This window comes from Myotis myotis, unplaced genomic scaffold, assembly GCF_014108235.1.
Source record: "Myotis myotis isolate mMyoMyo1 unplaced genomic scaffold, mMyoMyo1.p scaffold_m19_p_5, whole genome shotgun sequence".
In the NCBI taxonomy this organism is placed as follows: domain Eukaryota; kingdom Metazoa; phylum Chordata; class Mammalia; order Chiroptera; family Vespertilionidae; genus Myotis; species Myotis myotis.
This window is the reverse complement of record NW_023416357.1, coordinates 63,944,389-63,972,115: the sequence shown is the minus strand read 5'-3', so window position 1 is coordinate 63,972,115 and position 27,727 is coordinate 63,944,389. Positions and strand designations below refer to the sequence as shown.

Genomic DNA, 27,727 nt, shown 5'->3' with positions numbered 1-27,727 from the left:
TACTTAAGAACTCAATTAGTATCTACTAATTAATTTACATTTGAACTAAGGTGCATTAGAAAAAAATGAAATAGAATGTAATATTTTAACATTATTTCATAATATACAACATATGTTTACACACATTGTCTTATTTTAGTGTCACAGCTATCTTGTCAGGCAAGGTGAGTATATACTCATTTCTTCCATTTATAGAAAAGAAAGCTCAGAAAGGTTAAGAAACCTGACTATAGTTACACAGCACAGGCAAAGCTCAAGCCAGGTCTCCAGATTCTACGTCTTTTATTTTCTCAGTGTATTTGATAAGTAAGGCCTGGAATTAACATTTCTCTTATATATTTAAAGACATAAATGTACCTAATGATGAAAACAGAAAAAGCTTCAATGATGCTGTCATTATGATATCTCAATTGACAGGCCATTTTAGTGTTTAACCACTATAAATTTATAAAGTGGAAAATAGATTGGACACTATTATAAAATGGATTACTACTGAGTCACAATGACAGACAATATTTAGTCCACAACCATATATTTTGTGGGTTGAAAAATGTAACAAAATAGGATTTATTATAGTGCCATTCAACTAAGCAGAACTAACTCAATAAACTATGCAAAGAAGATAAATATATGTTGTTTATTAATCTAGCAAAAGGGCTTTAAATATGCAATCTCAGAAATATCATAGTAAAGGCAATTATCTTATATAACAGCAAAACATATTTAAAAGAGTAGTAACTCATTATATGATGCTATCAATTCTCTATATATTTGACATATAGAGAAGAATCCTTAAACAAAATTAAGAAATAGATGGTTCAAAGCACATGCTATTATAAAGTAAAATAACTAGATTACTCTGCAGTGAAAAGGAAGTCCAATTCCTCAATTCAACAGATACTGATTGAAAAATTATAATCTTACAACTAGAAAGCTAAAATCAAACATGAAGAAAAGTGATATTTTTCAATAATCAAATAAATAAATTAAATAAATAGGAACATCAGCCAATGTTGACTCAGGGATCAGAAAAGTCTGGTATTTCCACCATTATTCAAGGGCAGCTAACAAAGAGTTCACCCTCTCAATTTGCCCCAGAAGGCAGATTCTTCTGTCCTGCGGAGCTATAACTGAAGAATGAGAGAAAATAATCCTTGGGTTCTAGAGCATTTAGACAACTAAGATGCCTTCTAAATTATCAGCACACTTAATCTATCAAGAACCCAATTAGATAAGAAAGGATCTACCTTCTAGCTCAGCATTTTCCAAAGGATGGTTCACTGTATGGTGGTCCTTTCAGGACTCTTTTTGAAGAGTGGTCAGGCCAGTATTCCAAAGACACTCCATTCCATGCTATATTTCCTCTCTTGGGAATTTGATATTAAAAGTTCAGAAAACTTCTCCAGCCAATACAACTGCTTTGCCTTAACTCAGCATGTCCCAAATTGTAAAACTCATTTCCCCTTAAAACATTTCAAGGACATTAATTTTGTTTTTTCTGCTACCTCACTGGTCTCTCCCCAGTTTCTTACTGATTCCTTCTCTCCAAGATCCCTACCTTGCAGTGCCTCAGCCTTTGTTTCTCTTTTCTCCTCTATCTGTCCTCACTCACTTGATGACCTCGTACAGTGAAATGATTTCAAATACCATTAATGCCTACAAGCAGGTGGCTGAACTCCAGGCCCAAATATTTGTTTTTATGGACAAATTGGAGTCTTGCTCTTCCTCATCAAAGCTGCTCAATGTGTAGTCTATTCATGCACTTGAAACAAATTCTATTCTTCTAATGTTCCTGCTAAAAATCTTAAAGACATCCTTGGCTCTTCTCTCTCATGCTCCACAATTAATCCATAGGCTCAACCTTCAAAATATATTCAGGAGCTAAAAGGTCCCTGGCACTTCTGTGCTATCATCCTTGCTCAAACTGTCATTTTCTATACCCGGTGTTAGCATTCTTCTTCCATCTTTGTTCCCCTTAAGTATATTCTCAACACACCTATAATGATCCACTTAATTCAAAGTCAGAGCATGCCATTCCTCTATCATAACCCCCTCTCACCAACGCCTCCCCGTTTCACACAGAGAAAAGTTATAATCCTTAATCATGGTCTACAGGTTCTCCATTACTTCTCTAATCTCACTCCCTATATCCTCACTCAGACCTCCTTACTGTACTCTGAATAGTCCAAACATGTTCCTATCTTACTGCCTTTGTAAAAGATGCACCCTCTGACTGTAATATTCTTTCCCCAGAAATTAAGTAACAGCCTAGCTGTTCATGTCTGTTCAAATGTCACATTCCCAGTGATGCTTATCCTGACTTGCATTTAAAATTGTCTCCCAACCTTTGACCTTAAACCCCAAACCCCCTACCCCGCTCCATTTCTACCCCTTCGCATTTATTATCTTCCATTATAAATACACAGTTTATTTTATTTACTAAGCCACTTGCTACAGAATGTAATCTCTAAGAGAGATTTTTTTTATTAGTTTTATTCACTGATGTATCCACAGCATCTAGAAATGAGCTTCACATATAACAGGTGCTCAAAAAACATTAAGTGAATAAATAAATGAAACATACTTATTCACAGACAATAAAGAATTATTGTGTGATACTTAATATTTATTATTTTCTCCTTTGTATTTTAGGCAAAATTAGACATGGTGAAAAAAGACAACATTAGAAAGCATATCTTCCTGACAGAGATGATTATATTATCTGCTGCCACAATTTTTTAAAGATTTCTGTAAATTAATAGGCGGGCTTTAATTTTCATCAAATTATATTGCCAAAATAAACATCACTCCATCACCCGGCCAGCATGGCTCAGTGGTTGAGCATCGACCTATGAGCCAGGAGGTCACAGTTTGATTCCCGGTCAGGGCTCATGTCTGGGTTTTGGGCTCGATCCCCAGTAGGGGGCATGCAGAAAGCAGCCAATCAATGATTCTCTCTCATCATTGATGTTTATCTCTCTCTTCCTCCCCTTTCCTCTCTGAAATCAATCTATATATATATATTTTTTTAAAATCACTACATTTATTAACCTGACTATACAATCCTAACCCTGATTACACACCTGGGAATATCTATAAAAATGCACAATCCAGGACCCATTGCTTTCCAGTGGTACAGTCCTGAAGGCATTCTTCCATAGCAGCATTCACTACCACAGAGTTAGTGTTTGGTTAACAGTGCCTTTAGTTAGGATCATATGGAATAATAAACTGTCTCTCTTACTTTTACCTAATATTTTCCATGATTTCATAGTTTAACTTTTAGTTCTTTCAATTCTTCCAACATTCAACTAAATTTCTCCTGTTGAAATTTTACATCACTTATAAACATGAAATTTATAAGGAAGAAATACTAACAGAACTGCTTATGTTAATTTCAGGCTTTTATTAAAATATTATTCATAAAATAATGCTTAATTATGCAAAAAGTTCACTTATATAGGTGGGAGTATTACTAAGTTTTAAGAACTATGCATTGCAAATATTTCTACTTGTTTTATAAAATATTCTGTAAAATCACATTAATTGGCATCAATTTGGGAAATGAGTAATTTATAAAATGTTACTTTATTACTCTGAACTACATATATTACATTAGTCCTTTGTAATTTCCTTAAAAAATTATTAAAGTCATTGTTTCAATAAATACCTGATATATTTATAATTAGCATTTTAATTATTTAAAATAAATTGGGTAAAGTGAAATATCTGGCATCAATTTGTAAAAAATTACAAGGTATTATCATTATTGAATAAATTGTTACAAGAGAAAATGTGAAAGTGCGAGGAAGCATACACTATAATTTAAAATGTATTATACATTCTCTCTGAAACATTATTTATTCACTAGAGGCCTGGTGCATGAAAATTCATGCACTGGAGGGGTTCCCTCAGCCAGGCCTACCCCCTCTCACAGTCCGGGAGCCCTCAGGGGCAGGAGGCAACCCAGCCATCAGGGGAAGGCAATACCCCCATCACACTTCTGCTGCTGCCACTGTCGGCAGCGCAAGCTTCGGCCGGCCCTGGTTACCTGAGCCTCGGGCAGCCCTGGGTACTGGGCAGCTGCCATCCAAGGTTTGCCTGCCCCTCTGGCATCAGCTTGGAGGCCGACATCTGAGGCTTGCCTGTGCCTCGGGCTGACCCTAGGCAGCTGGGGGGCTGAGGGCAGGTCCAGCCACACCGTGTGCCTGTCACCCTTCTGGCAGGGCTGAAAGGACTGGGGGACTCCGGCGGGGCTGAGGGGACTGGGCGCTGCCATTTGTGGCTATGGGCACCACCATCTTTGTGACTGAGTGGTGGTCAATTTGCATATTCCCTCTTTATTAGATAGGATTTGTTTAAAAGGTTTCTTTTTAATGATTATGAAAGAAAAATTTCTAAATGATCATAAGCTTTTAATAAATAGGAATTAATGAACCAGTATATTTTAAATGTCAAAGTCAAGTTTTTAGTTGTAATTATCAGAATATGCTACATCTAGTGTTGTGAATAACTATCTTTTCCTATCATAATAATAATGCCAACAGGGGTCATATAAACACAGAATTATTTAAAATTAATTAGATGGCCAGTTTTAACCTATCTGCCACTAAATCAAGCTATTAAGTAACCAATTCTACACCCACATGGAGACAAGGACATATTATTAACTATACTCAGAAAACAAAATGTTTACTAGCTGAGGTTTTCAAAAACCTGATAAAAGAAAAAACTTTAGAATTTCCTCTGAAAGATTGCACATGCACATGCCAGATAGTTATCAAGAATCATGAGCAAGAAAGTGAGGTCCTTTTTATCTGAGAGGATACTAAAAGAGAACAAAGAATTGTAACTCAAAATTCACAATGTAAGATATCTGAATCTGTTTGACACTCAAACTATACTATTCAGAACCACATGAACCAAAAATTACTAAAACATAAACTACAGTATCATTATCTATGATGGTCCTCCATATGGACTGCACCCAGCTCTCCACAGACAAAGCCAAGGACATAGCTCAGGCTTCTCCACCCTTGCCACTACTGATATTTTGGGTTAATTTTTGTTGGGTGTGTGAATTGAGGGGCTGTCCTGTGCACTGTAGAATGTTTAGCAGCATCACCAGACTCTACACACTAGATACCAATAGCAGTTACTAACTGTGAAGCTCAAATTCAATTAAAAATAAATAAATAAAAACATTGCCAAATGTCTTTTGGAGCTGGGGTGGGGATAGCGGGGGAGGAGTAAAATTGCCCCTTGGTGAGAACCACCAACATAAGATGAAAGAAGAAAGAAATGAAGAAATAAAGGGAGACAGGGAAAGTATTGTACTAGGTATTCTTAAACAGTTAATAAAACTATAAAGTAAGTTAAATTTCTAGTTGGTGGATTTAAATGTGTTTATTGTAGTTTAAGGATATTTATAAGAAAAAATCTTATTGTGAAAACAATAAACACATCTCAGATAAATAATATTCTACTGTTCTTAAGAAAAAAATTAATAAATAGCTTTCTCCTTATTTCTTACTTCTATCTTAAGAAGTACACCCTACCTTCCTGCTGTCTCCCAGGAATAAAAACAATTGCAGTCTTTGTTTTCAGTTCTGAAGGCAAGAGAAGAGCTTTTTCCTCTGACTCTACAGGTGGTTCCTGAAAGTGCTCACCAGGTGACCTGAAGGTGACTGACAAGTCTATTTTGCATTTACAAACAAGTTTAATAGGACCTGCATATTAACAAGAGCAACAATTTGTTATAGAAATGAGACTTGACTTTTGTATTCACTTATTACCTACATACCACTCTTCTGGTTTCTTGTTTGATTACTCTTCGGCTTACCATAGATGTAACTGACCGTGCATCTTCTTCATAATTTATTACTGGAGGTGGCTCTTTTCCATCATTTTCTTGCACTTTTTGCTCTAGTAATTCTTTCTGTGCCGTAAACTTTGCCTCAGTGCACCTCAGCTGCTGCACAGACTGTTTCAGCTCTTCAAGTGTCTGTTTTTGGCTTATCAGCAGCACAATACTAAAAAAGAACACATTAAGTATTGACTTCTTTAAGAAATGCATACTTTAAAGAAACCTTATAAAGAAATCTTATATATGCTTTTGTTTTCATCTTTATGAATCCTACAGAATCAGAAGAATTAGGAAACTAAATAGATTTTGAGTCATCATAGGAGTAGCATTAACAAAATGGAAGAAAATGTTTGGAAGCTCAAATCAAATTCAAGATACTTTCAAATACATTACGGTCTACAGCATTCATTTTATTTTACAGCTAAACCATCTACCTCGCAGAGTACAGACACTTAAGTCCAGAAGCGTAGGGCCTAAAATGAATTAGCATGACTGAAGAAGAATCTTAAATGTACTTCATATCTCACATGGAATATAGCTAGAATCCAATCTGCGCCTGGAGTAAAATAAATCAAATCAAGGTGACAGCCTGGGACCACGTTGTATGTATATTGGGAGAAGTGTGTGTTCAGAGTTGGGGAAAGCTGTTCTAACTAATACTGAGGGCTGAGCTGTTAATAAGGGAATGAGCACAAGTCCCCAAATCTTTCCAATGTCATCACTATAAAAATAAAAAATATCCCAATTCCTCCTTTGGAGAACTACATAGCCACATGGTGCCTTATTGTGACTTTTTACCCCTTGGAGGCTGCCCCTAGCGGAAATTTCAAACTAACTCACCATATTTAAGCCACACACACAAAAGAAAACCCAGGTAGTGGGGAGCACTTTTGGAAACACTGTCATACATAGTATATTAATATCTTAAAGAAATGTGCCATGCACTACGGAAAGTAAGTTACTTATATGTAGGAGACAATAGATTGTCAATAGAGGAAGCTTCAAAGTTGGAGAATAAGGTCAGAATGTTACCTTCTTCAAATAGAACTTAAAAGGATCAACATAAACTGGGTAAGCATAGGCAGAAGGAACTCACACTGAAAGAGTTTTATTTATAAATATGATGCTGATTGATATTTTAAAAATCAATGCCAATTAAATTGAGTAGGAAGCAACCTCAGTGATGCTCTAAAGAAAGCTGAAATCTCCTGAATTATATGGCAATGAATTTCAGGAGATTAGCCCAACAAAAAAATAGAGAATTGATTAACGTAAAAAGGCTACATTCAGTGAAATTTTATTTATATAACATTCTTGGAAAGACAAAATTGTAGAAATGGAGCACAGATTAAAGGATACTGGGTACTTAGGAGGGGGAGGAAAGCAGTGTAGCTACAAAAGTACAATATGAGGGAATGCTTGCAGTGATGAAACGTTCTAAGTCATGACTGTATCAAAGTCAATATCTACAATTATAATATTAAATTACACTTTTCCAAAATGCTTCCATTGGGGCAAAGTGAATATAAAGTACATGGGACCTCTATTAAGTCATACACATAGACAGAAATCTATAATTACCTCAAAATTAAAAATTTAATTGAAAATGTCTATCACTGTTGCTGTCATCATGCTTCCTCTGGTAAGGTGAGGCTTTTGCCGTCTCATATGCCCTGGGTTCCTAAATAATCTATTATAGGGACAGGCCTTTTTTATTCTCCTTCCGAGTTCTAAGTATCAACTACATTGTACCACATTGTAATCAGAAATTCTGAAATACTATCCTACTACCAAGAATTAGGTTAAAATATAAATTTCTTGGTTTTTATTTTAGTGATTTTTAAAACAACGAGACTTGCAGGGGCAGCATATGCCCTATTATATGACTGTGGTCAATTTTCATGTCTTATAATGAAGTTAATGAGCAATACCAGCTTCTTCCAATTAATCCTATTAAGCTCTATGTATAATGACAATTTCACATACATTAACATCTTGCTTTTGTTCAATAGTTTTTTTTAAAGTATTGCTGTAATCACTATACAACACACCATGCAATTATTTTATATGGTTATAACACCATTGAGCAAACTATTATGTGTATATTTTAATAAGAAGAAAATTATAGTAAATACATGATTAAATAACACAAGATGCATAAAAAGCCATAAGTAAATTTAAAAAATGGAAGGGATCAGAACCTATACATGTGCTACTTATCGCTATCTCAAACTCCTCTTCACGTGGATGGCACCTTCCATCTTCCAGGTCTCAGCAAAGATGCCATTTCCCAGGAGACCCTGGCCACCTAAATTTAGTAGGTGCTCCTCTGTTCTATCAGAACTACCTGTTTCACAGCAATTATCACAATTGTTAATTTCTTGTGTTGTACTGGTGCATTCCACAAAAGTATAAGCTTCATGAGACATGTAGCCATATATGTCTTACCTTTCATTGTATTCACAGCACTTAGCAGACATGCAAAAAATATTGTTGAATAGATTTCCTATTTACAGAGCACATTTTTTGGTAATGCGCGTAATTTAAAAGTGCTGAGTCCAAATTAAAAGTACCCTGAATTTGCAGACTAGAACAATATTTTAGATGGTTCAATTCTTACCTTCACTACAGGCTAGATGTGGCATTTTGCAAATCTCTTAAAACGTCTGGGCTGCGGATATCATATAATTTGAAAGGCAATTATGAATCAAAAACTCTCTTAAGATCCTGCATGGCTCTAGGAGTTATGATTTTATGATGTAGACAGTATTTTTAAGTACTAGGTGATTTTGGTACAAAATTAATCATTCTCTTTTTGAATCTAAAACCAAGCCCTAAAACCAACAGTAATAGTCTAGCTCTTTATGCCACTGAGTCATAAAAGACATATGCTTGGTATATTTTCCCATAAACTATGTTCTAATCAGTAGTCAAGGATCATAAATCAAGTGAAGATTTATATTATTTCCAGTTGAGTAAACATACTCTAAAAGTAATGAGTAAAGATATGTACACTAGAGTGGTGCTTTATGTTGTATTACAATCATACCATTTTTAGTGGTTGGTTTTACTCTCTTTACCTTATTTTTTTAAATAAAATTCTGCAACATTTCAACTGAGGGCTACATTATTTATATGAGCTAAAATTCTGTTCTTGTGTGAAATTCATGTTATAGAAAAATCATTCTCTAAGTTCACTTTTCACTTCATATCACTCTATTATAGGAATCAAAACTATCAAATGATTTCTTATATATTTTGTCACTGTTACTATAAGATGTTTTAGAGATAATTACTTAAATCCAAATTTGTAGGTTTTAACTTTAGTCCTTTATTATATTTTAATAGATCCAAGAATGGTAAGCAAAAATTCAGTATGATTCCATTAATTTAAGAATGTAAATAGTATTTGTGAGAAAATACCATTTTATTGTTTTGTTATTTTCAAGTAGCATTGTATACGAAGCTAATGTGTTACAGAGTAAAAATAATTCTAAATCTACTTTTAAAACTGAATAAAAATTGATTTTAATTATTTAAGTGCAGTTAAATATATATATATATACACACACACACACACACACACAAAAAGGAAACACAAAATTGAAAATCAAACATTTCCCCAGAATCCCTGAAGACTATTTGTTTATCAAAATACTTTAACATATTATTCAAAGACAAACTTCAACCCTACTAATGTATAAATTAATGAGATTCCACAATGACTATTTCCTTATGTAAATATACTTAACATTTTTAAGATTTTTTTATTGAAGCTAGCAATAAAACTCCCATGGTAACGAAGGGCTAATAGAACTTGGGTTAAACAAGACTCATCCTCTGTATTGCTTGACATACTTATCCCTTCTAATTTATTCTCCTAAAAGCACTATTAAAATCATAAGATCAAGCAAATTCTGTGATCAAAAAAGATAGAAACTTTTGAGTCAGAGACTCATGTGTTTTCTACCACTTATTAGGCATGTTATTCTAAGTTATCTAAATTCTCCTAAAGTTAAAATATGAGCAATTATACAGAAAGCAAAATAAAGATAACATTCATTGGCTTACTATACTAGTATATAAAACATCCAATATAATGTGTAGAACAGAGTAAGAACTCAAGAAATGCTATTTCCCATATATCCACCACTCTTTACATGTAAACCCCTCTCCTCTACTCCCACTCTCATCTCCTGATAAATATAAATAGGTGAAGGAACATGGATCACACTGATTATGTAGATAAAGAGTCAAAGTCAACGATTTGAGTCAAGAAAGCACACCAAAAAACAAAGAAACCCACAACTTCTACATTAAGATAAAACTTGAAGATTGCCTCTTCCAACAATATATGGTCATACATACGGGTGAGAAAGTCAGCTACCCTATTGTCTTTCTTTATAATCACTAAATTTTAAAACAGGAGTCATTTACAATGTGTTCATTTAAAAGCTGTAAAAAGTAGAACAGCTTTGTCTTCTGTATACATGGGAAGAAATTTATTTGCAAATAGAAAAAAACAAAAGATAATTCCATTTTGAATGTAATATTAGCAACAGTTGATAGATTTTATTTTTATAATCCAAATAGAAGATTTTTAGTGATACAAAACTGAAATTTTTCAAATTAAAGGAATGTCCAGAGTAACTTAAATTTCTATTCTTACCTCTGAAAGGCTCAGTGACTCCAATATGATATTTAACACCAAGCTGTAATAAGAGCCATCCTATAAATGAAAGGTGCAGGCTCCTACCATGCTGAGTTGTATAATAGGATGAATGGTGCTGCCATTCACTGAAATAAGGAATACTAAGAGTGAACTAGGTTGGATTGAATTGGGTTAGATTGAAATTTTTAATTCAGCCTTGGACACAGACAATTTAGGGTATTTTTAAGACACCCAAGTAGGCCTGTCAAGTAGGCAAATGACTGCATGGCCAGACAGTTCAGAGGAGAAATCTGGAAGTAATAAATATGGGTCACCTTTAGGCGATCATCTAGAGATAGAGTTCAGGAAGGTGGGTGGCATAACCTGGGGCCATGCCTTTACTAACTCCAAAATGGATTGGCTGAGTGGAGGAAAACAGGTTTATAAAGAAGGAGTGGCCAGAAAGAGAGGAGTAAGATCTGGCATATTGGGTCCCAAAGGCCAATTGAAAAGAAGAAACATAGCCCGAGCCGGTTTGGCTCAACGGATAGAGCGTCAGCCTGCGGACTGAAGGGTTCTAGATTCGATTCGGGTCAAGGGCATATGCCCGGGTTGCAGACTTGATCCCCAGTGTGGGGCGTGCAGGTGGCAGCCGATCAATGATTCTCTCTCATCATTGATGTTTCTCTGTCTCTCTCTCCCTCTCTCTTCCACTCTGAAATCAATATATACATTTTTTTAAAAAGAAAAGAAAAGAAGAAACATAAAGTCAATAAAGTCAAAGACAAACTTCAAGTAAGGAAGAGATCAAGTAAAACAGTTGCTAAATTTAGTAATGTAGAGATCATTGGTGATCTTACACATACCTATTTCAACAGTAATGGGCAGAAGCCAGATATATGCAGGTTGAGAACTAAGTGGGAGTTGAGAAAATGCTTGTGCATAATTACTCTTGGAACAAGTTTGACTAAGAAAACAGAAAGCAACGACAGAGGAACTATGAAAATTTAGAAAGAGTTATCTGGAGTGGGCAGAGAGGTGAAGATTATTTTTAGGATCAAGACCAAAGCAAAGCCCTAACCAGTGTGGCTCAATTAGTTGCGCATCATCCCATGTACCCAGAAGTCACCAGTTCAATTCAGAGGTCAGGGCATAGCCTGACTCCATCCCCAGTATGGGGAGTGCAGGAGGCACCTGATTCATGTTTCTTCCTCACTGATGTTTCTATCTCTCTCCCCTTCTCCCTTCTGCTCTCTCTAAAATCAATAAAAACATTTTTTTAAAAGACAGGCATATTTAAAAAGTGACATAGGATCCTGTTGAGAGAAAAAGTTGGACATAATATATAAAATAATGCAAATTTTCTAAAAAAAGTAAGAGATGATGGGATACAAGAGACAGACACAAGAAACAGACTTAGAACAAGGAGCAGTTCTTCTATGGAAGAAAAGAGAATGGGAACAAATGTGGTGGATTTGGATATCTAGTCCCAGAAAATAAGAATTGCCACCTGATGATTCTAACTCTTTCTACAATGTAGGAGAGATATTCTTTGACTTCAGTGGGAGAGATAAGGAGATCAGAGATTTGAGAAAAGTAAATATTTGAAAAGTTGTGAAAGTAAGAGCAAGTATAGACCAAAGAGAGAAATCCGACACATCGCAATTTCCTTGAGTATGTGAGAGTACAACAGAAGGAACGCTACTTGGGCTAGTCATATGAAAGAAACTAATCCCTGTTGGAGATGCAAATCTTGACAAAGTTGAATTAGAATTTTTAATTTTTTTCAACATTTACTTAAAACAGTAGAAAACATAATTAACACAAAAATTAAAAGCAAGAGTTTAACAAGACAAGTAAAATCAGAGGTTTTGGAAAAACATTTAAAGATCTAGAAATGAGCAAGAAAAACAATGGTGACACAAAAACAGCACTGCAAATCTCAATATGATTTTTATAGGTGAAGCAGACTGCTATTTTTTAATATGTTTGCTTCTTTCTAACACAGAAGCCAATTTCTACATATAACTGGCCTGTCACTTTCTTAACAAGGAATTCACAATGAATCTTGTGGCCAGTGATGAGGGGAAATAAAGACAACTTTTAACAGGATTTTTCAGAAAAGTATTTAAATGTAAAATATTAAGATATATAATCTGTACACTATATTAACAAACACATACTATTTTTCTAGAGTCCTCGAAAGTTTCTAAGTTTTATACTTAAAATGAAATTTCAGCTTCTAGAAATTTTAAATCCATAATACATGTAAATGGAGTATTTAGTAACATATTATCAATTACACTTTCTTCCTTCAAGTTATTTTTGTTTTACTTACTCAGACTTCTTTTCATAGGTCTTAGAAGATTCCTCAATTCTTTTCTCTAGCTCCAGGACAGCCTCCTCCTTGTTTAATAGCATTTGCTGTGTCTGCATAAGTTCCTCTGCTAAAGTTTTCAACCTAGAATGAACAGTTTCCTCATTATCAGTCCATACATTAATTACATTCACTTCACACACACACACACACACACACACACACTCACCACACACTCACACACACTCAGACATTTAAGGTTGTGATGTCCAAAACAGTAGCCAAATGTAATTTAATTTAAAGTAAAGTAAAATTTCAGTCCCTCAGTTGCATTTGCCTCATTTTAAGGGCTGAACAGACTCATGTGGCTAGTGGCTATCTTATTGAATGGTACAAAGCAGACCATTTTGTTGTTGTTTTTTTGTTAATCCTCACCCAAGGATGTTTTCCATTGATTTTTAGAGAGTGGAAACAGGGAAGAGAGAGGGAGAGGGAGAGGGAGAGAAAGAGAGAAAGAGAGAGAAAGAGAGAGAAAGAGAGAGAAAGAGAGAAAGAGAAAGAGAGATCATTGTGAGAGAGACATATAGATTGGTTGCCTCCCAGCTGGGGCAGGGGGATCCAAAGTGCAACCCAGGTACATGCTGTGATCGGGAGTCCATTTTATTAATTCCACCTCATAAAATTTATCCAAAATAATATGCTTCAATGAGTGCAAATAGATGTAATCACAGGGATGTTTATTGTAGCACTACTTGTAATTTCAGTAAGCAAAGGTGAACTTACGATAACGCTAATGACACATAACCTTCAGGCACCTCACTTGCAAGATACCTTCCAAGGGTCTATACTTAATTTTATATTTGTAAGTATGTATGGTATTTGTTCTAGTTCCCCCTCTCCCCCCCAAAAATTGTGTAAGCTTCAGTCTCCACAAAACCTGCTTCCAGCACTGGCAATATTTACAAACTGAGGAATAATTTAAATGTCCATCAATAAATAACTAAATTCAAAAATCATGTTACATGAAAGCAGTAAAACACTATACCCTATTAAGAGTTCATAAATGTTAAGAGAACAAGGCAAAAACTATGCACAGAATAACCCCATTTAAGTAGACAATTTATATACATGTAGTGCTTATATATATATACTGAAAAGATACATACATTTTTTTAATGAATTAACACTGGAAACAAGAAATGGGGTCTATAAAAAAAGAGGGAGAACCTTGATTTTCATTGTAAACCCTCCTGTAAGATTTTGCAGATTTTTATCATCTGCATGCATTAGTTAATTTTTAAGAATTTGACTGTATTTTAAGATTAAAAAGCCTAAAATAATTACTATGGATCATAACAAGTTTTCAGTACTTATACAACACTTTTTGTATTCCCAAACCACTGGATAACATCATCTATATCTTACAGCACTCTTACAGAGACCCAACTTCCTAAAAAATTATAAGTTTCCAATACTGTCACATTAATTGTGATATTTGGGTTAATAAAAAAACAAATGGAATAAGGGTGACAGTTGCCTGAAGTAATTTGCTGACATCTTTATTACTTCAGCATAAAGGGAATAAGCCTTTTTTTATTAATCTCACAGCAATTTATGTATAACCTTCTATACCATTGCACAAATATGTATTAGTTTTTCCCAAAATTAAACAGGTGACTTCTAATCAACCATGCAAAAGTTTTTGTTAAAGATAGCCACCTGAGTTGGTCCGACGGTTGTGGGTTATTGTTAAGCTGATTAAGATAGCCACCTGCAATCTGACAAATCCACCTACATTCTGTGTAACCTCTTTGTTTCCCTTAATCAACCTTTCCTAACATAGCATCTGCTTCTAATATTTTGCATATTTCCAAATCTTTCCAATCCACTCTTTGAAAAAGTATTCCCTAACATAGCCTCATATAATTCACCCAAAAACAAAACTTGGGCAAAGACTTTGAAAACAGGCAAAAACAGACTTGATAAAACCAAGGCCCTTCTTAAGACATGAGAGTATTGCAGTGTTTGTCATGCCACCAATTGAGAAAGTTGATTCAGACAGTTTAATAGGTAAAATGGGTGCCATTCCCACAACAGTCAGCAGTTTCTATAAAGGTCTGGAGAGTAAAATATTGTAGGCTTTTCCACCAAGAGACAAAATCAAGGAATATTATATAGATATTAATATGAGAAAAAATATTCACAAATATTTTGACAAATTCAAAATATAATAATAATAATTGAGTATAACTTAGCATAATAACAGTCTACTATGCAGATAGAAATATTTTTAGTGTGATAATGTTTACCTTTATTGAAATTCACAGCTAGTGCTTATTATCAAAATCAGCTACAAATGTTCACTTGCTAAAGCAGATATATAATGAGATTTTATGTATTTGATCTTTGAAAATATCTTTCAACACAGATGAGTGTTGCCAAATACCATTATCAATCCATGAGCATATGATTTCAATTGAATATATTTACTGCTTAGCTGGCATTTATAAAATTATATTGCATGCTTTTTAGCAAGTCACTATATTGAACATTCATCACTTCTAAAGTTAGGTGGGAACTCCTCAATTGCACAATTAAGTGGATTTTGAAATGTCGAAATATTTGCACCAAGTTCCAAAACATGCTGCTAGAAACATAGCTTGAACCCAGAAAATTCATCAGCTACAAATTTTATAAGAATGGTGATCTTGCTTTATGTTTAAATGTTGGACTGCACAGGAAGTATAAAACAATCTGACATTTCCTGGGATTCAAATAACATTAGTTGTCATCTAAATGACTTTACTGCATGTATGTTCTGCATATAAGCACTATATTAGCTCGTAATTTTAGGTTGAATTCAACAGGAAAATTATCAAGTCTTTAGCACAAGCTAATATCCAAAACTTTTAGAATTCAGTGTCCAATAACAACAGTTGAGGCAAATTTTGATTATTTAGAAATATTGTGACTTCTGGAGAATTTCTCTATAAATAGGAGTCATACTGGCAGTCTCCCAGACTGCTGATTAATAGTGAATAATGATTCTCACTTACAATCTGGGCTCTGAACTAAAAATAAACAAACAAACCAAAAAAACCACCAATAAAACTTTCCACTTCTAAATCATCAAAGTCCTACGTGATAGGGCAAGTCAAGATATTCAGTTTCAATTTCTAACAAAAATTCATGTAATGGATGATGGTAAAGTCCACAAGAGCAAATGAAGGTCATTGGTGACATGATTGATTCAATAACATCTGGTTAGATTCAAATATTTTTCACAAAGTACTCGGTGATGGATAATATAATGACTAACCATAGGATTAAAACTCTTAACATTTCCATATGCTTTGTAAATTTGTTCAACTAAGCCTCTTTCTGATCCACACATATTTTTAACACCATCATTTGTTACACATCTTAAAAGATTCAACTTCAGTTTGTACTGGATTAGTGTTGTCTTAATTCCTTGAAAATATTCTTATCTGTAGTTGACCCACTCAGGCTATTCACAGAGAGTAAGCCTTCAGTCACTTAAAACTAGGCATCGACTCTTCAAATAAACAACAGCTGAGCACTTTTTGATCACACCTGCTGATTCATCAAGAGTCAGGGGAAAGCACATGAAATTATCTGAGTTTTTTTTTAATCAACTAATGATGTAGCTCTCAATGGCTCAGCTCTTCAAGCAAATATTCTCACTGAAAAACTAATTGTGCCCTGACCAGTTTGGCTCAGTGGATAGAGCATCGGCCTGCGGACTCAAGGGTCCCGGGTTCGATTCCAGTCAAGGGCATGTACCTTGGTTGCGGGCACATCCCCAGTGGGGAGTGTGCAGGAGGCAGCTGATCGATGTTTCTAACTCCCTATCCCTCTCCCTTCCTCTCTGTAAAAAAATCAATAAAATATATTAAAAAAAACACTAATTGTTATAACATGTTTATTTTCATTGGACATATTTCTTCAGTTACTATAATGAAACTACTTAATTAATTCATCATTGGTAAATGGCTTTGCTTACTTGGCTAACAAATGAGCCACCCAGAAACTTATTTTGGTTGCATTCTCAATTACATATTATATTTTTCTGAAGAAAGTCTGCTGTAATGAGGTATTCCATTTTAAATCCTCTCAGTTTTCTGACTAGCACTGTTCTCTGAGCTGGTAATATTGAGCGGCATGTGTATTTGGTAATGTAAGCATATATTGCATTATTTTAGCACAGCCAGGGTGTCACTGCAAAATAAACACAATGCTTTACCATCTAATTCAATAACAAAATAATCCACACTCCACTGTGACTTAGAAGTATGACACTCAAAATCCATTTTATTTTCTTGTTTTGACTTAATAGGCATGGACTAATATTAAAAAGTAAATAAAATGATCTTGGGCAGCAGTATGTGTGGCACTCAAAATGCTATTGAGTTATAACTGTGTCAACTATGATCTGTACTGCACCAAGTAGTAGTGGGAAGTAATGAGAATGCCACACATTGTCTCTGTCACAACTGCTCAACTTTGCCATTGTAGCAGACTACCCGTGGACCACAGACAAATGAATGAGCATGGATATGTTTCAATAAAAAAGTGTGTAGCCCGGCTGGGGTGGCTCGGTGGTTGAGAGTCGACCTACCAACCAGGAGGTCATGGTTCAATTCCCAGTCAGGGCATATGCCCAGGACGCAAGCTCAATCCCCAGTGTGGAGCGTGCAGGAGGTGGCTGATGAATGATTCTCTCTCATCATTGATGTTTCTAACTCTCTCTCCCTCTCCCTTCCTCTCTGCAATCAATATATATATATACATACACACACACTTTTCGGACACCCTGAATGTGTATATATATATATATATGTGTGTGTGTATGTATGTGTGTGTGTGTGTGTGTGTATGCAACATTTATAAATATAATTGATAGGTAATTAATAAAAGTATAGCAAAATGCTGAGGGGCACATATTTAGATGGATGAATGTGATAACGTCACTTACTCTCCTATCACTGGATTTTCATCAAGTCTGAAAAAGGGCAGGCAGCAAAACTATATAATCTTGTTTTGGATAAAGATACTAGTTGTATAATAATCTCAGAACCTCTTACATTTATTTGAGAAAATGCTACATGATACAATAAATAAAACCAATAAATTATTAAACTTATAAATAAGTTTCTAGTAATGAAAATAAATTGTATGTTACAATGAAGAACCTAAGAAAAAGAAAAACTTAAAAAGTGTCATCTAGTTAGTCTATTGTAAAAAGGCTAGTTCTCCCCAATAATTCTATAAGATTTGAGGACTGTAAGTTCATTAGAAATGGACTGATATTCAAATATTAGTCCTTAGTCATTTTGGGTCACGAAGCCCTCTAAAAATTTGCAGGGACTTCCCCCCAGAGAGTAACACACACACCTCTACAACTTGAGTGGGCTTATGGCAGAGATTTTCAATCCTGTATGCACATTAAAATCATGTGGAAAGTTTACCAAAAACTCCAGTGCCCAATCTTACCATCAATAAATTAATTGCTTTGGGTTGGGTCCCAGGTATCAGCATTTTTAAAAGCTCCCTAAGAAATCATAACATGAAGCCAGACATGAGATCCATTATTCAGAAACTCCCTGAAACCTCTCCATAAAACAGTCTTCATTCACTCACTCACTCAACAAAGATATCAATTAATCATTCACAGCATCTGACATCTAGCCAAGAATTGTGAAGAGTCCAAGAGAAATGTGGTCCAATATTCTCTGTTTCATAGTCACTACTAATCAGCAGTCTGGGAGACTGCCAATATGACTCCTATTTACAGAAAAATTCTCCAGCAGTCACAAATGTTAATGATTCTCACTTCCAAACTAACATAACCTTTCACAATGGACAGGGTGGTCACTGACCTCTTAAACAAACATAAAGGAATGCAGAACAAAAAGGGAAATGTTCCTGAAGTTTTTCTTAATACTATTTGATATTAACACATTAAGCTCTTAAATGGGCTAAGGAAAAATGTAGAATACAGGTAAGCACATTCTATAAAATATTAGCATTTTCAAATAGAGCTTTTGGGAGAGTTCTACTCTAAAACTACTTAAAGCCATATGACTCAGAAACAAAGGCTTAGTAAAAGGAACTGACACAATGAAAGAAAAAATGAATACCTAATATTCTGGAGATAGTCATGCTAACAAAAGAATTCAAAGAGATGAGAAATAAAACCATATTTATTTAACATTATTACCAATATTTGCCCCAACATGCTGCCCTACTTACCCCATCCATTCTCCTCCATTTCAAGATATAGTCTATGTATATACAAACATACATATATGTACCATTTTTTATTAATAGGCTCACACCATAAATATTATTCTATAACTTGTTTTTGCTCTTTATCATATACTTCAGATATCTTTCCATATAAGCATACATATAAACCTATCTTATTTTATTTAAAACCTACATAATGGGAAAATTATAGATATACTAAAATTCATTTAACCAAATCTTTACTAATGGCTATTTAGGGTGTTTACAGTGTTTTGCTCAAATAAAAGGACTGTTTGAGATCTTTCTAGTCCTTAGCTTCTATTCAAATAATATCATATATATTAAAAAGTGATTTCTTAGATACCCTCACTCATATGCAGATATTAAAAGTGAGAAAATGTAACCTACGAATTGTTTGAAATGTTTTTGTGTAATCTGAATTTAATAATTAATGAAGTGATATATTATACCTTGTAGCAGTTTTCTTTTCATATCATGGAACGAACAAAAAATTTTCAGATATCGAATATTTCCAAAGGCCTCTGAAAAACCTAAGCATTGTGCTTACAGTCCTTAATGTAAGTAGTAATAAAACAAAAAATAATACATAAACTGTGCCATGTGCCAAGGAATATTCCATTCATTCCACATTTATTCATAGAATGTTAACACTATGAGCTGGATGCCATTATTACCATTTTACATTTAAGGAAAATGAGGCATAAAGGAATTAAGTAATCTGTCCAGTTTCACAAAGATAATAAACTATACTGTCAGGATTCAGACCTAAGGCAACCCACCATATTATGGCTACAGACATACATATCTTTTCATATTTGTAGGTTAAAGTTCTAGAAGTAGAATTCCTGAGTCAAAGTGTATGTGCAAGTTAAATTTTGATATATATCACCAAATTATCCTCCAAATAGGTTACACTAGTTTTCATTTCTGCCAAGACTTCATGAGAGCTTATTCCTCCATAACCTACACAACACTGGGTATTATTAAATTATTAAATCTTTGCCAAAACCGGTTTGGCTCAGTGGATAGAGCGTCGGCTTGTGGACTGAAAGGTCCCAGGTTCGATTCCGGTCAAGGGCATGTACCTGGGTTGCGGGCACGTCCCCAGTAGGAGATGTGCAGAAGGCAGCTGATTGATGTTTCTCTCTCATCGATGTTTCTAACTCTCTATCTCTCTCCCTTCCTCTCTGTAAAAAATCAATAAAATATATTTTAAAAAAAATAAATAAATAAATAAATTATTAAATCTTTGCCAATCTGGTAGGTGAAATAGCTTCTTTTTAAAAAATGTATATATACTATATATTTAATTGTCACAGAATTACTGGTCATTTGAATTTATTTTTCACAAACTATCTGCTTGTTTCATTCATTTCTATTGGACATAATATTTCAACACAATCAACAACAAAATTAATAAATTAATGCCTCAGGAAAGAAAAGGCATAGGGTATGATTATTTACTATTTATTGTATTATTTCCCATGCTCATTCTTTCTTGGTGATTATTAAAATAAATTGATGCATCTTATATAATAAAACCCTAACATGCAAATCGATTGAATGGCAGAACGACCAGTCGCTATGATGCGCACTGACCACCAGGGGGCAGCTCCTGCATTGAGTGTCTGCCCCCTGGTGGTCAGTACCCTCCCACAGGGCTCAAAGCTGGCGAGTGCAGCAGTGGAAGTGGGAGCCTTTTTGGCCTCCGGGCCTAAGCTGTCAGTTGGACATCCTCCGAGGGCTCCCAGACTGCGAGAGGACACAGGTTGGGCTGAGGGACACCCTCCCCGCCCCCAGTGCACGAATCTCGTGCACCAGGCCTCTAGTTTTAGTTTGAAATCCTTGAAAGGATTAACCCTTGCAAACTTAAATATACAATAAGTATAGTGTATATGTATATACACACACACACACACACACACACACACATATTTAACTCATCTTTATTGTTGAAAGTATTATAGGTGTCCCATTTTTTTCCATCACTGATCCCCTCCACCCCACGCCTACCACCACCCCCCAGGCCTACCACACTATTGTATATGTCCACAATAAATAAATTTTTGATGAATAAATTATTTGGGAGCAATGTAATAGTTAAAATAACAGGAGTAATTTATGTCATATTCCTTCACCAAGCAGCACAGGAATTAAGAAATTGAATTTGTCACTAGAATTGAGAAACCCTACCATCTTTTAACTCTATTGTTTAGAGCAGAGTTACTCAACCTTGACACTATAGACATTTTCACCAGATAATTCTTTGCTGTAGGAGGCAGTTCTGTGACTGAAGAATGTTCAGCAGCATTCATGGTTTCTACCCACTACATAGATACCAGTAACACTTTCCCACCTGATAAACAAAAATGTCTCCAGATATTTATTGTCAAATTTCTCCTGGAGACAAAACTCACCCAGGGTGAGAACCACTGGTTTACAGATAACTGACATTGTAACAATGTATCTAAAACCGAAGTGAAACTATTAGGAAGGGCTTCAAAACTTGGGACACATCTTCAAGAATCCCAATATAGCTGCTGGAAAAACCTTCTAACGCAGGTACCCCATGCCTCTATTTCTCTCAGCAATAGTCAGTCCACCATGATTACTAAGCCTTCATCTTATACAAGTGACAAGCATTGTTAGTTTCTTCAATCCCATTCAGTTACTTTTATCTACAACACTGTTACTGAACATAGAAAGGAGACTGTTTAATTGTATTAGATGGAGACTTTTGGCTGACACTTTTGAAATAAACTTCCAACAGGTCAGATGATATAACATGCCCAATATTAAAAACCAATTGAGTACATAATCATTTCTAGTTGTAGTTCTGGCACAGAAACAAGTACATATAGTGCTTATTAATAGATATGTTTCTTTGTGTTGCTCCTGACAAAATCAAGAGATAGATTAAATATATAAGAGTAGAATGGCTTAATTATATTTTCTAAATTCAAAAATGTACTATTAACAGGCTTTAACATTTGGAAAGGACTAAAAAAACACATTAAGATTTCTCAAAACTCCTTAAAATTTTATGAAATAGTAACAACAAAGTGGAGAAAGAACTCTTTTACTAGCCTTTAATAGAAGACATCCCTGTTTAAAGGGAACTCAATTAAAAGTCTAAGTTTTGTACTAAATGCTGCTGACATCTACAAGTCTCTTATCACAAAACACTCATGTATGTCTTCATTTCCAAAATAGTTCTGCCAGTGAATTTTGAGAAAAAAATGGGTTTAAAAAAATAAGTTTTGAAAAGAATAAAGTATTATTCCAATATAAGATATTAGCAATAACTGAATGAATACATTGCACAGAATTTTAATTTTTGGAATTACCAAAATAAATTAGTGAATAATGAGTAAAAGTTAACATATTTCTCAAAACATTTCATTCTGACCAAATAACAATCAGTTTATTTATTACTGTTTTTAAAATATGTTTTTATTGATTTCAGAGAGGAAGGAAAAGGAGAGAGAGACAGAAGCATCAATGATGAGAGAGTATCATAGATTGGCTGCCTCCTGCACACCCCTCACTGGGAATTGGGCTCACAACCCAGGCATGTGCCTTGCCTGGGAATTGAACAGTGACATTCTGGTTCACAGGTTGATGCTCAACCACTGAGCAACACTAGCCAGATAGTTTCTTTTTAATTTACTTTTCATTGCTTGCAAAAAATAAAACTTGGGATTTTAAATCTCAGAATGTACAACTATAAATAAAAATAGTAATATTTAAGCGTTCAGGTTTTGCAAATACTTACTTTACTTGCAAACTTTCTGCTGTTAAATTATTCCACATGATCTCATTTGCCTGAAGATTTTCATTTTCTTCTAGTAAGGAGGTATCAAACTCAACTTCTTGCTCTTTAGCAGCTGATGTTCTAGTAAAACATGCCAAATCATTTTGATTAATATGAATAGCCTATCATGATATATCTTACTACACACCAAAGGCAGAATATATTTTCTCATCAAAAACTACATTCACAAAGTAAACATCAATAAAATAAATCACATTAAACCCCAGGCAGGAAAGATCTAGTCATGTAATTTCAGCCTTAATTTCCTCATTTATAGAATGCGGATATTAAGTGGTTTTATTCCTGTCATAATGGTAATGAGTATAAAATAAGACGATGAATGCATGGAGAAGTAATTGGTACAGTATAAAATTTAATACACAAAGTCATAGTATTATTACTATAGAAATGTTAAAAAGAAAATACATTTTCATGGATTAAGTACAGGCTTAAGAAATGATATACTAGTGACAACCCTAAAATTTTTAAAGATCACTATATATATAGTTATAATCTTGGAGAAAGGACTTTGAAAGTAATTAAAAGGAGACAAATTAATCTGAAATATCTAATGTCCTAACAAGCTCATCATTATCTCTTATTTCAATTTAGGTAAATATTATATGATATAAAAAATAATACTGCCACCAATACTGAAAGAAGAATGAAAATATCATACATACCTGTGAACATCTATAAAATTATTGTATTCTGTGCTAGGGTCTATCTGCTCAACCGACATTTGAATCTCTTTATGGACATTCACTATTTCCTCCGTAACAAGGCTAGTTATCTGGCTGTATTCATCAAATATGCCTTTTCTGAAAACAAAAATAGAATTTTAGAACATTTTAAAGTGTATCAAGAAAACATAGAACCAAAAAGGATTCAGAATAACCAAATGAGAAATGTAATATCAATATTTACAGATGGTAGTTTTATGTACCTTCTCCAACCTGTCTTTGAGGTGTCTAAATGTAAGGTCAGTGTTGACCGCTTTATGTTCCTCAACATTATCATAGAAATGTTGGATTCCATAGCATGGAGCTGTGGGTCCACAACAGTCTCTCTAATGTGTCTCTCTAGTACCTGCAACTTCCTCATAGGCCCTGCCACTTGGGTCTTCTCTTGCTCCTGGGCCTCTGCTCTTCTAACTTCAATGACATCTAGATATCTTCTCCTGGCCTCCACTCAGTAGCAAAAATGTCATAATTTTTTTAGTATTACCTAATAAATGCAAAAGGAAAAACTATTCTGTTGCAAAGACCTGATCCCAACTTGAGAATGCTATAGCATTGGTCATTACTGGCCTCAGCAATAAGTATAGACAGACAAGTTTATACTGCATATTCCCAAATAAAATAAGATATTCTCTGTTTTTCTTTTCCAAAATCATTACCAAGTTTCTCTTATTATGAAATATTCTCTCAGTTATTTTATTTTAAATAGCAAAATAATGTTTGGGCAAAGAAAAATTAGACTTAAACTGCTTCAAGCAATGCTAGTTTGGAATGATTACAAAAATCACCTGATAGACACAATTTTTTAAAATGGGGAGACAGAGAAATTTAATAAGGATTTAGTAAGTATCCCTGAGGATACGACTAATAATAATTCAAAGTACTGAATGATACAAATGTAAATAAGTCTATCTAGATACCTTATAAAGCAATACAGTAAGTCGTTACGATGTGGAAATCATTAATATTTACCTTTAAGACAAATGGAGGGGGGGCATGAAGTCTCCTAACATTATATGAATGAGTACTTGTGACATGGGTTTCAATTTCAGTGATATCATGATGGTTGGATTTTTTTAAATGCTAGATCTGAAACAATTTCTTAGCAAGTAAAGATAATATGCTGTGGGAAACCATTATATGTCTTAAAAATATGTCCTAGTGATGATGAAAATAATATTATTGAAGATTCATGTGAAAAGTTTGAAAAATATTGATTCATTAAATGGAGAATAGGAAAAATAAATATTTCTGAATAAACAATATGTAATTTAAAGTAGATGTAACTAAATTTATTCATTTAATGTTTTAAGCAGAGATTTCATTATTTTCATTAACAACCTTAAAAGTATACATATTTATGTTGACGAAAAACACTTTATCTTCTTGGGAAAATAAGGGATCACCTAACCCAGCTAATAAGAAAGATGAAGTCTACCAAAGGGTGGCTTACATTTTTCTACTGTCTTAAATCGCTATGTATGGTACACATGTGTGCATTTAACCAAAATACTCTGTTAGCTCCTTGATGGCCTACTCATCTCTATATTCAATGTGCTTTGCAGACATTAGAATCTCATAAATGTTGGTTGATTTTAATCACATACAACAAGAATATAGCCAATAAACCTTCAAAAAATCTTTCCTTCAGGCTTTTCTGTTGCTCAAAATTTAAATTCCCAACCCTGTGGAGACAGATATCTACTTCTTAATACTTGTTAACTATTGAATTTTTTTTTCATATAAATTTCCACTTAATTGGAGCAAAACAAAAACATATTAAAAAAAGAGAAGGGAAATCCTTGGGGCTGGCTAGAAGTTTAGGAGAGAAGCATAAACTAAAGAGATACCAAAAGTGAAAATCAAGAAGAATCGAGGAAAAACAGGTCTGAAACACCCATGGGTCTGGGTCAATAAGAAAACTCACAAAACACAGACAACTTTTACATAAAACCTTAAGTAGGAGAGCAACTAATGTTAAAATCATTTTATGACAGTATTTTATGTCAAATACGAAATGTAACTTACAGTGCTTTTATCATTTCTTCTTGCATCGTTTGTAAGGAGTCCAGAAGCAGAGGAAGGGTGGTGTCATAATACTGATTCTGATGAAGCTGTGCCCCTTTCAATGCCAATACATACTGATTATGCAGCACATGAAGTTTCATCGTGGCTTTGTCGTAACGCTCCTTGGCCTTTTCGGTCTCTTTCCCTGGAGAAATCATTGAAGACAGTTATAAGAGAGATAATAAAAAAGTTTTATCTTCTCTGTGTGCAAACAGAGCCACCACTATTTTATGCTATTTCACTCATTTTATGGCTAATCAAAAGTCTGTTGAACATACACTATGTGCTTAGCTCTATGCTATTTGCCAATACTTTGTATAGAGGCCGCTCTGAAGGAGGCATGCACTGCAGTAACTGGTGAGTGAAGGATAATGTACAATTTATTTGTAAAACTGTACAGATATATGATCCTTCTCATGTTCAAGCAGCTTACACCAAATTGGAACAACAGTGCACATAAAACTGTACCACCAAGAAAATAAGAAATTTTATAAATGTTAAATTTTGAGGTCTATGTTTGAGATATCGACAAAGACAAGGGAAGTCAAGGGACACTTTGTGGAGAAAACAGACCTTAAAAGATGAGACAAGTCTAGAAAGGTAAAAAGGAAGACAAAATAGACAATAGTTCCTCCTTCTCTTTCCCTTTCCTAACTTCCTTCCTTCCTTCCTTCCTTCCTTCCTTCCTTCCTTCCTTCCTTCCTTCCTTCCTTCCTCCCTCCCTCCCTCCCTCCCTCCCTTCCTTAATTTAAATTCTTTATTGTTGAAAGTATTATATATGTCTCCTTTTTCCCCCATAGACTTCTCCCTGGCCGCTCCCACCCCCCAACACATGCCCTCACACTCCACTGTCTCTCTTCCTTCCTTTCATTCAATGAATATTATTAACTGACTAGAGGCCAGGTGCACAAAAATTTGTGCACTCCGAGGGGAGGGGGGTCCCTCACCCCGGCCTGTGCCCTCTCGCAGTCTGGGAACCCTCGGGAGATAATGACCTGCTGCCTTAGGCCTGCTCCCGGGTGGCAGAGGGAAGGCCTAATCCCTAGGTTCAGCCCCTGGTCAGGCTCAGAACAGGGCTGATTGGGGAGTAGGGGCGCCGCCCCCTGTCATGCACAGAGCAGAGCTGATCGGGAGGTAGCGATGCCACCCTCAGTCACGCTCAGGGTAGGGCCGATTGGGGGGTTGGGGCACCGCCCCCAGTCACACTCAAGGAAGGGTCGATGGGCAGGTTGCGGCACCACCCCCTGTCACGCACAGAGCAGGGCCAATCAGGGGGTTGGGGAGCTCCCCCCTGTCACGCACAGAGCAGGGCCTATCAGGGGGTTGGGGAGCCCCCCCCCCCCGTCATGCACAGAGCAGGGCCGATGAGGGGGTTGAGGAGCTCCCCCCTGTCATTCACAGAGTAGGGCCGATGGGGGAGTTGGAGCACCACCTCCTGTCACACACAGAGCAGGGCGGATCAGGGGGTTGGGGCGCCGCACCCTGTCACACACAGAGCCACAGGGCGATCAGGGGGTTGGGGAGCTCCCCCCTATCAGGCACTGAGCAGGGCTCATCAGGGGGTTGGGGTGCCTTCCCGTCACAAACAGAGCAGGGCAGATCAGGAGGTTGTGGCCCCGCCCCCTGTCACACACAGAGCCGCAGGGCGATCAGGGGGTTTGGGCGCTGCCCCCTGTCACGCTGATCCCGGTGCCAGGATGCCTCGCAGCTCCGCTGATCCCAGTGCTGGGAGGCATATTACTGTTTTACTATATAGGATAGAGGCCTGGTGCACAGGTTGGGGGCCGGCTGGTTTGCCCTGAAGGGTGTCCTGGATCAGGGTGGGGGTCCCGCTTGGGTGTCTGGCCAGCCTGGGTAAGGGGCTGATGGCTGTTTGCAGCTGGTCACATACGCTTCAGGGTGGGGGTCCCCACTGGGGTGCCTGGCCAGTCTGGGTGAGGGGCTGAGGGCTGTTTTCAGGCTGGCGGGTGACTGAAGCTCC

General features: G+C 35.6%; 1 protein-coding gene across 18 annotated transcripts in view; it reads right to left on the bottom strand.

The window, feature by feature from the left end:
* FER (FER tyrosine kinase) overlaps window positions 1-27,727 on the bottom strand; it is a 305,227-nt gene that overhangs the window by 207,057 nt on the left and 70,443 nt on the right. For 15 of the 18 annotated variants that reach the window (XR_004967573.1, XR_004967574.1, XR_004967575.1 and 12 more), the window contains 5 exons: window positions 25,708-25,891; window positions 23,623-23,760; window positions 22,901-23,020; window positions 12,856-12,978; window positions 5,843-6,032 (listed from right to left, as the gene is read on the bottom strand). Coding sequence is in view for 14 of the 18 variants with exons in the window: in XM_036309530.1 (XP_036165423.1) it covers window positions 5,843-6,032; window positions 12,856-12,978; window positions 22,901-23,020; window positions 23,623-23,760; window positions 25,708-25,891 (755 nt within the window). In the remaining 4 variants the exon portion in view is untranslated. Of the gene's footprint in view, window positions 1-5,558; window positions 5,730-5,842; window positions 6,033-10,535; window positions 10,664-12,855; window positions 12,979-22,900; window positions 23,021-23,622; window positions 23,761-25,707; window positions 25,892-27,727 lie in introns of those variants that run through there. The other 3 variants (XR_004967576.1, XM_036309544.1, XM_036309540.1) reach the window with 3 other exon arrangements.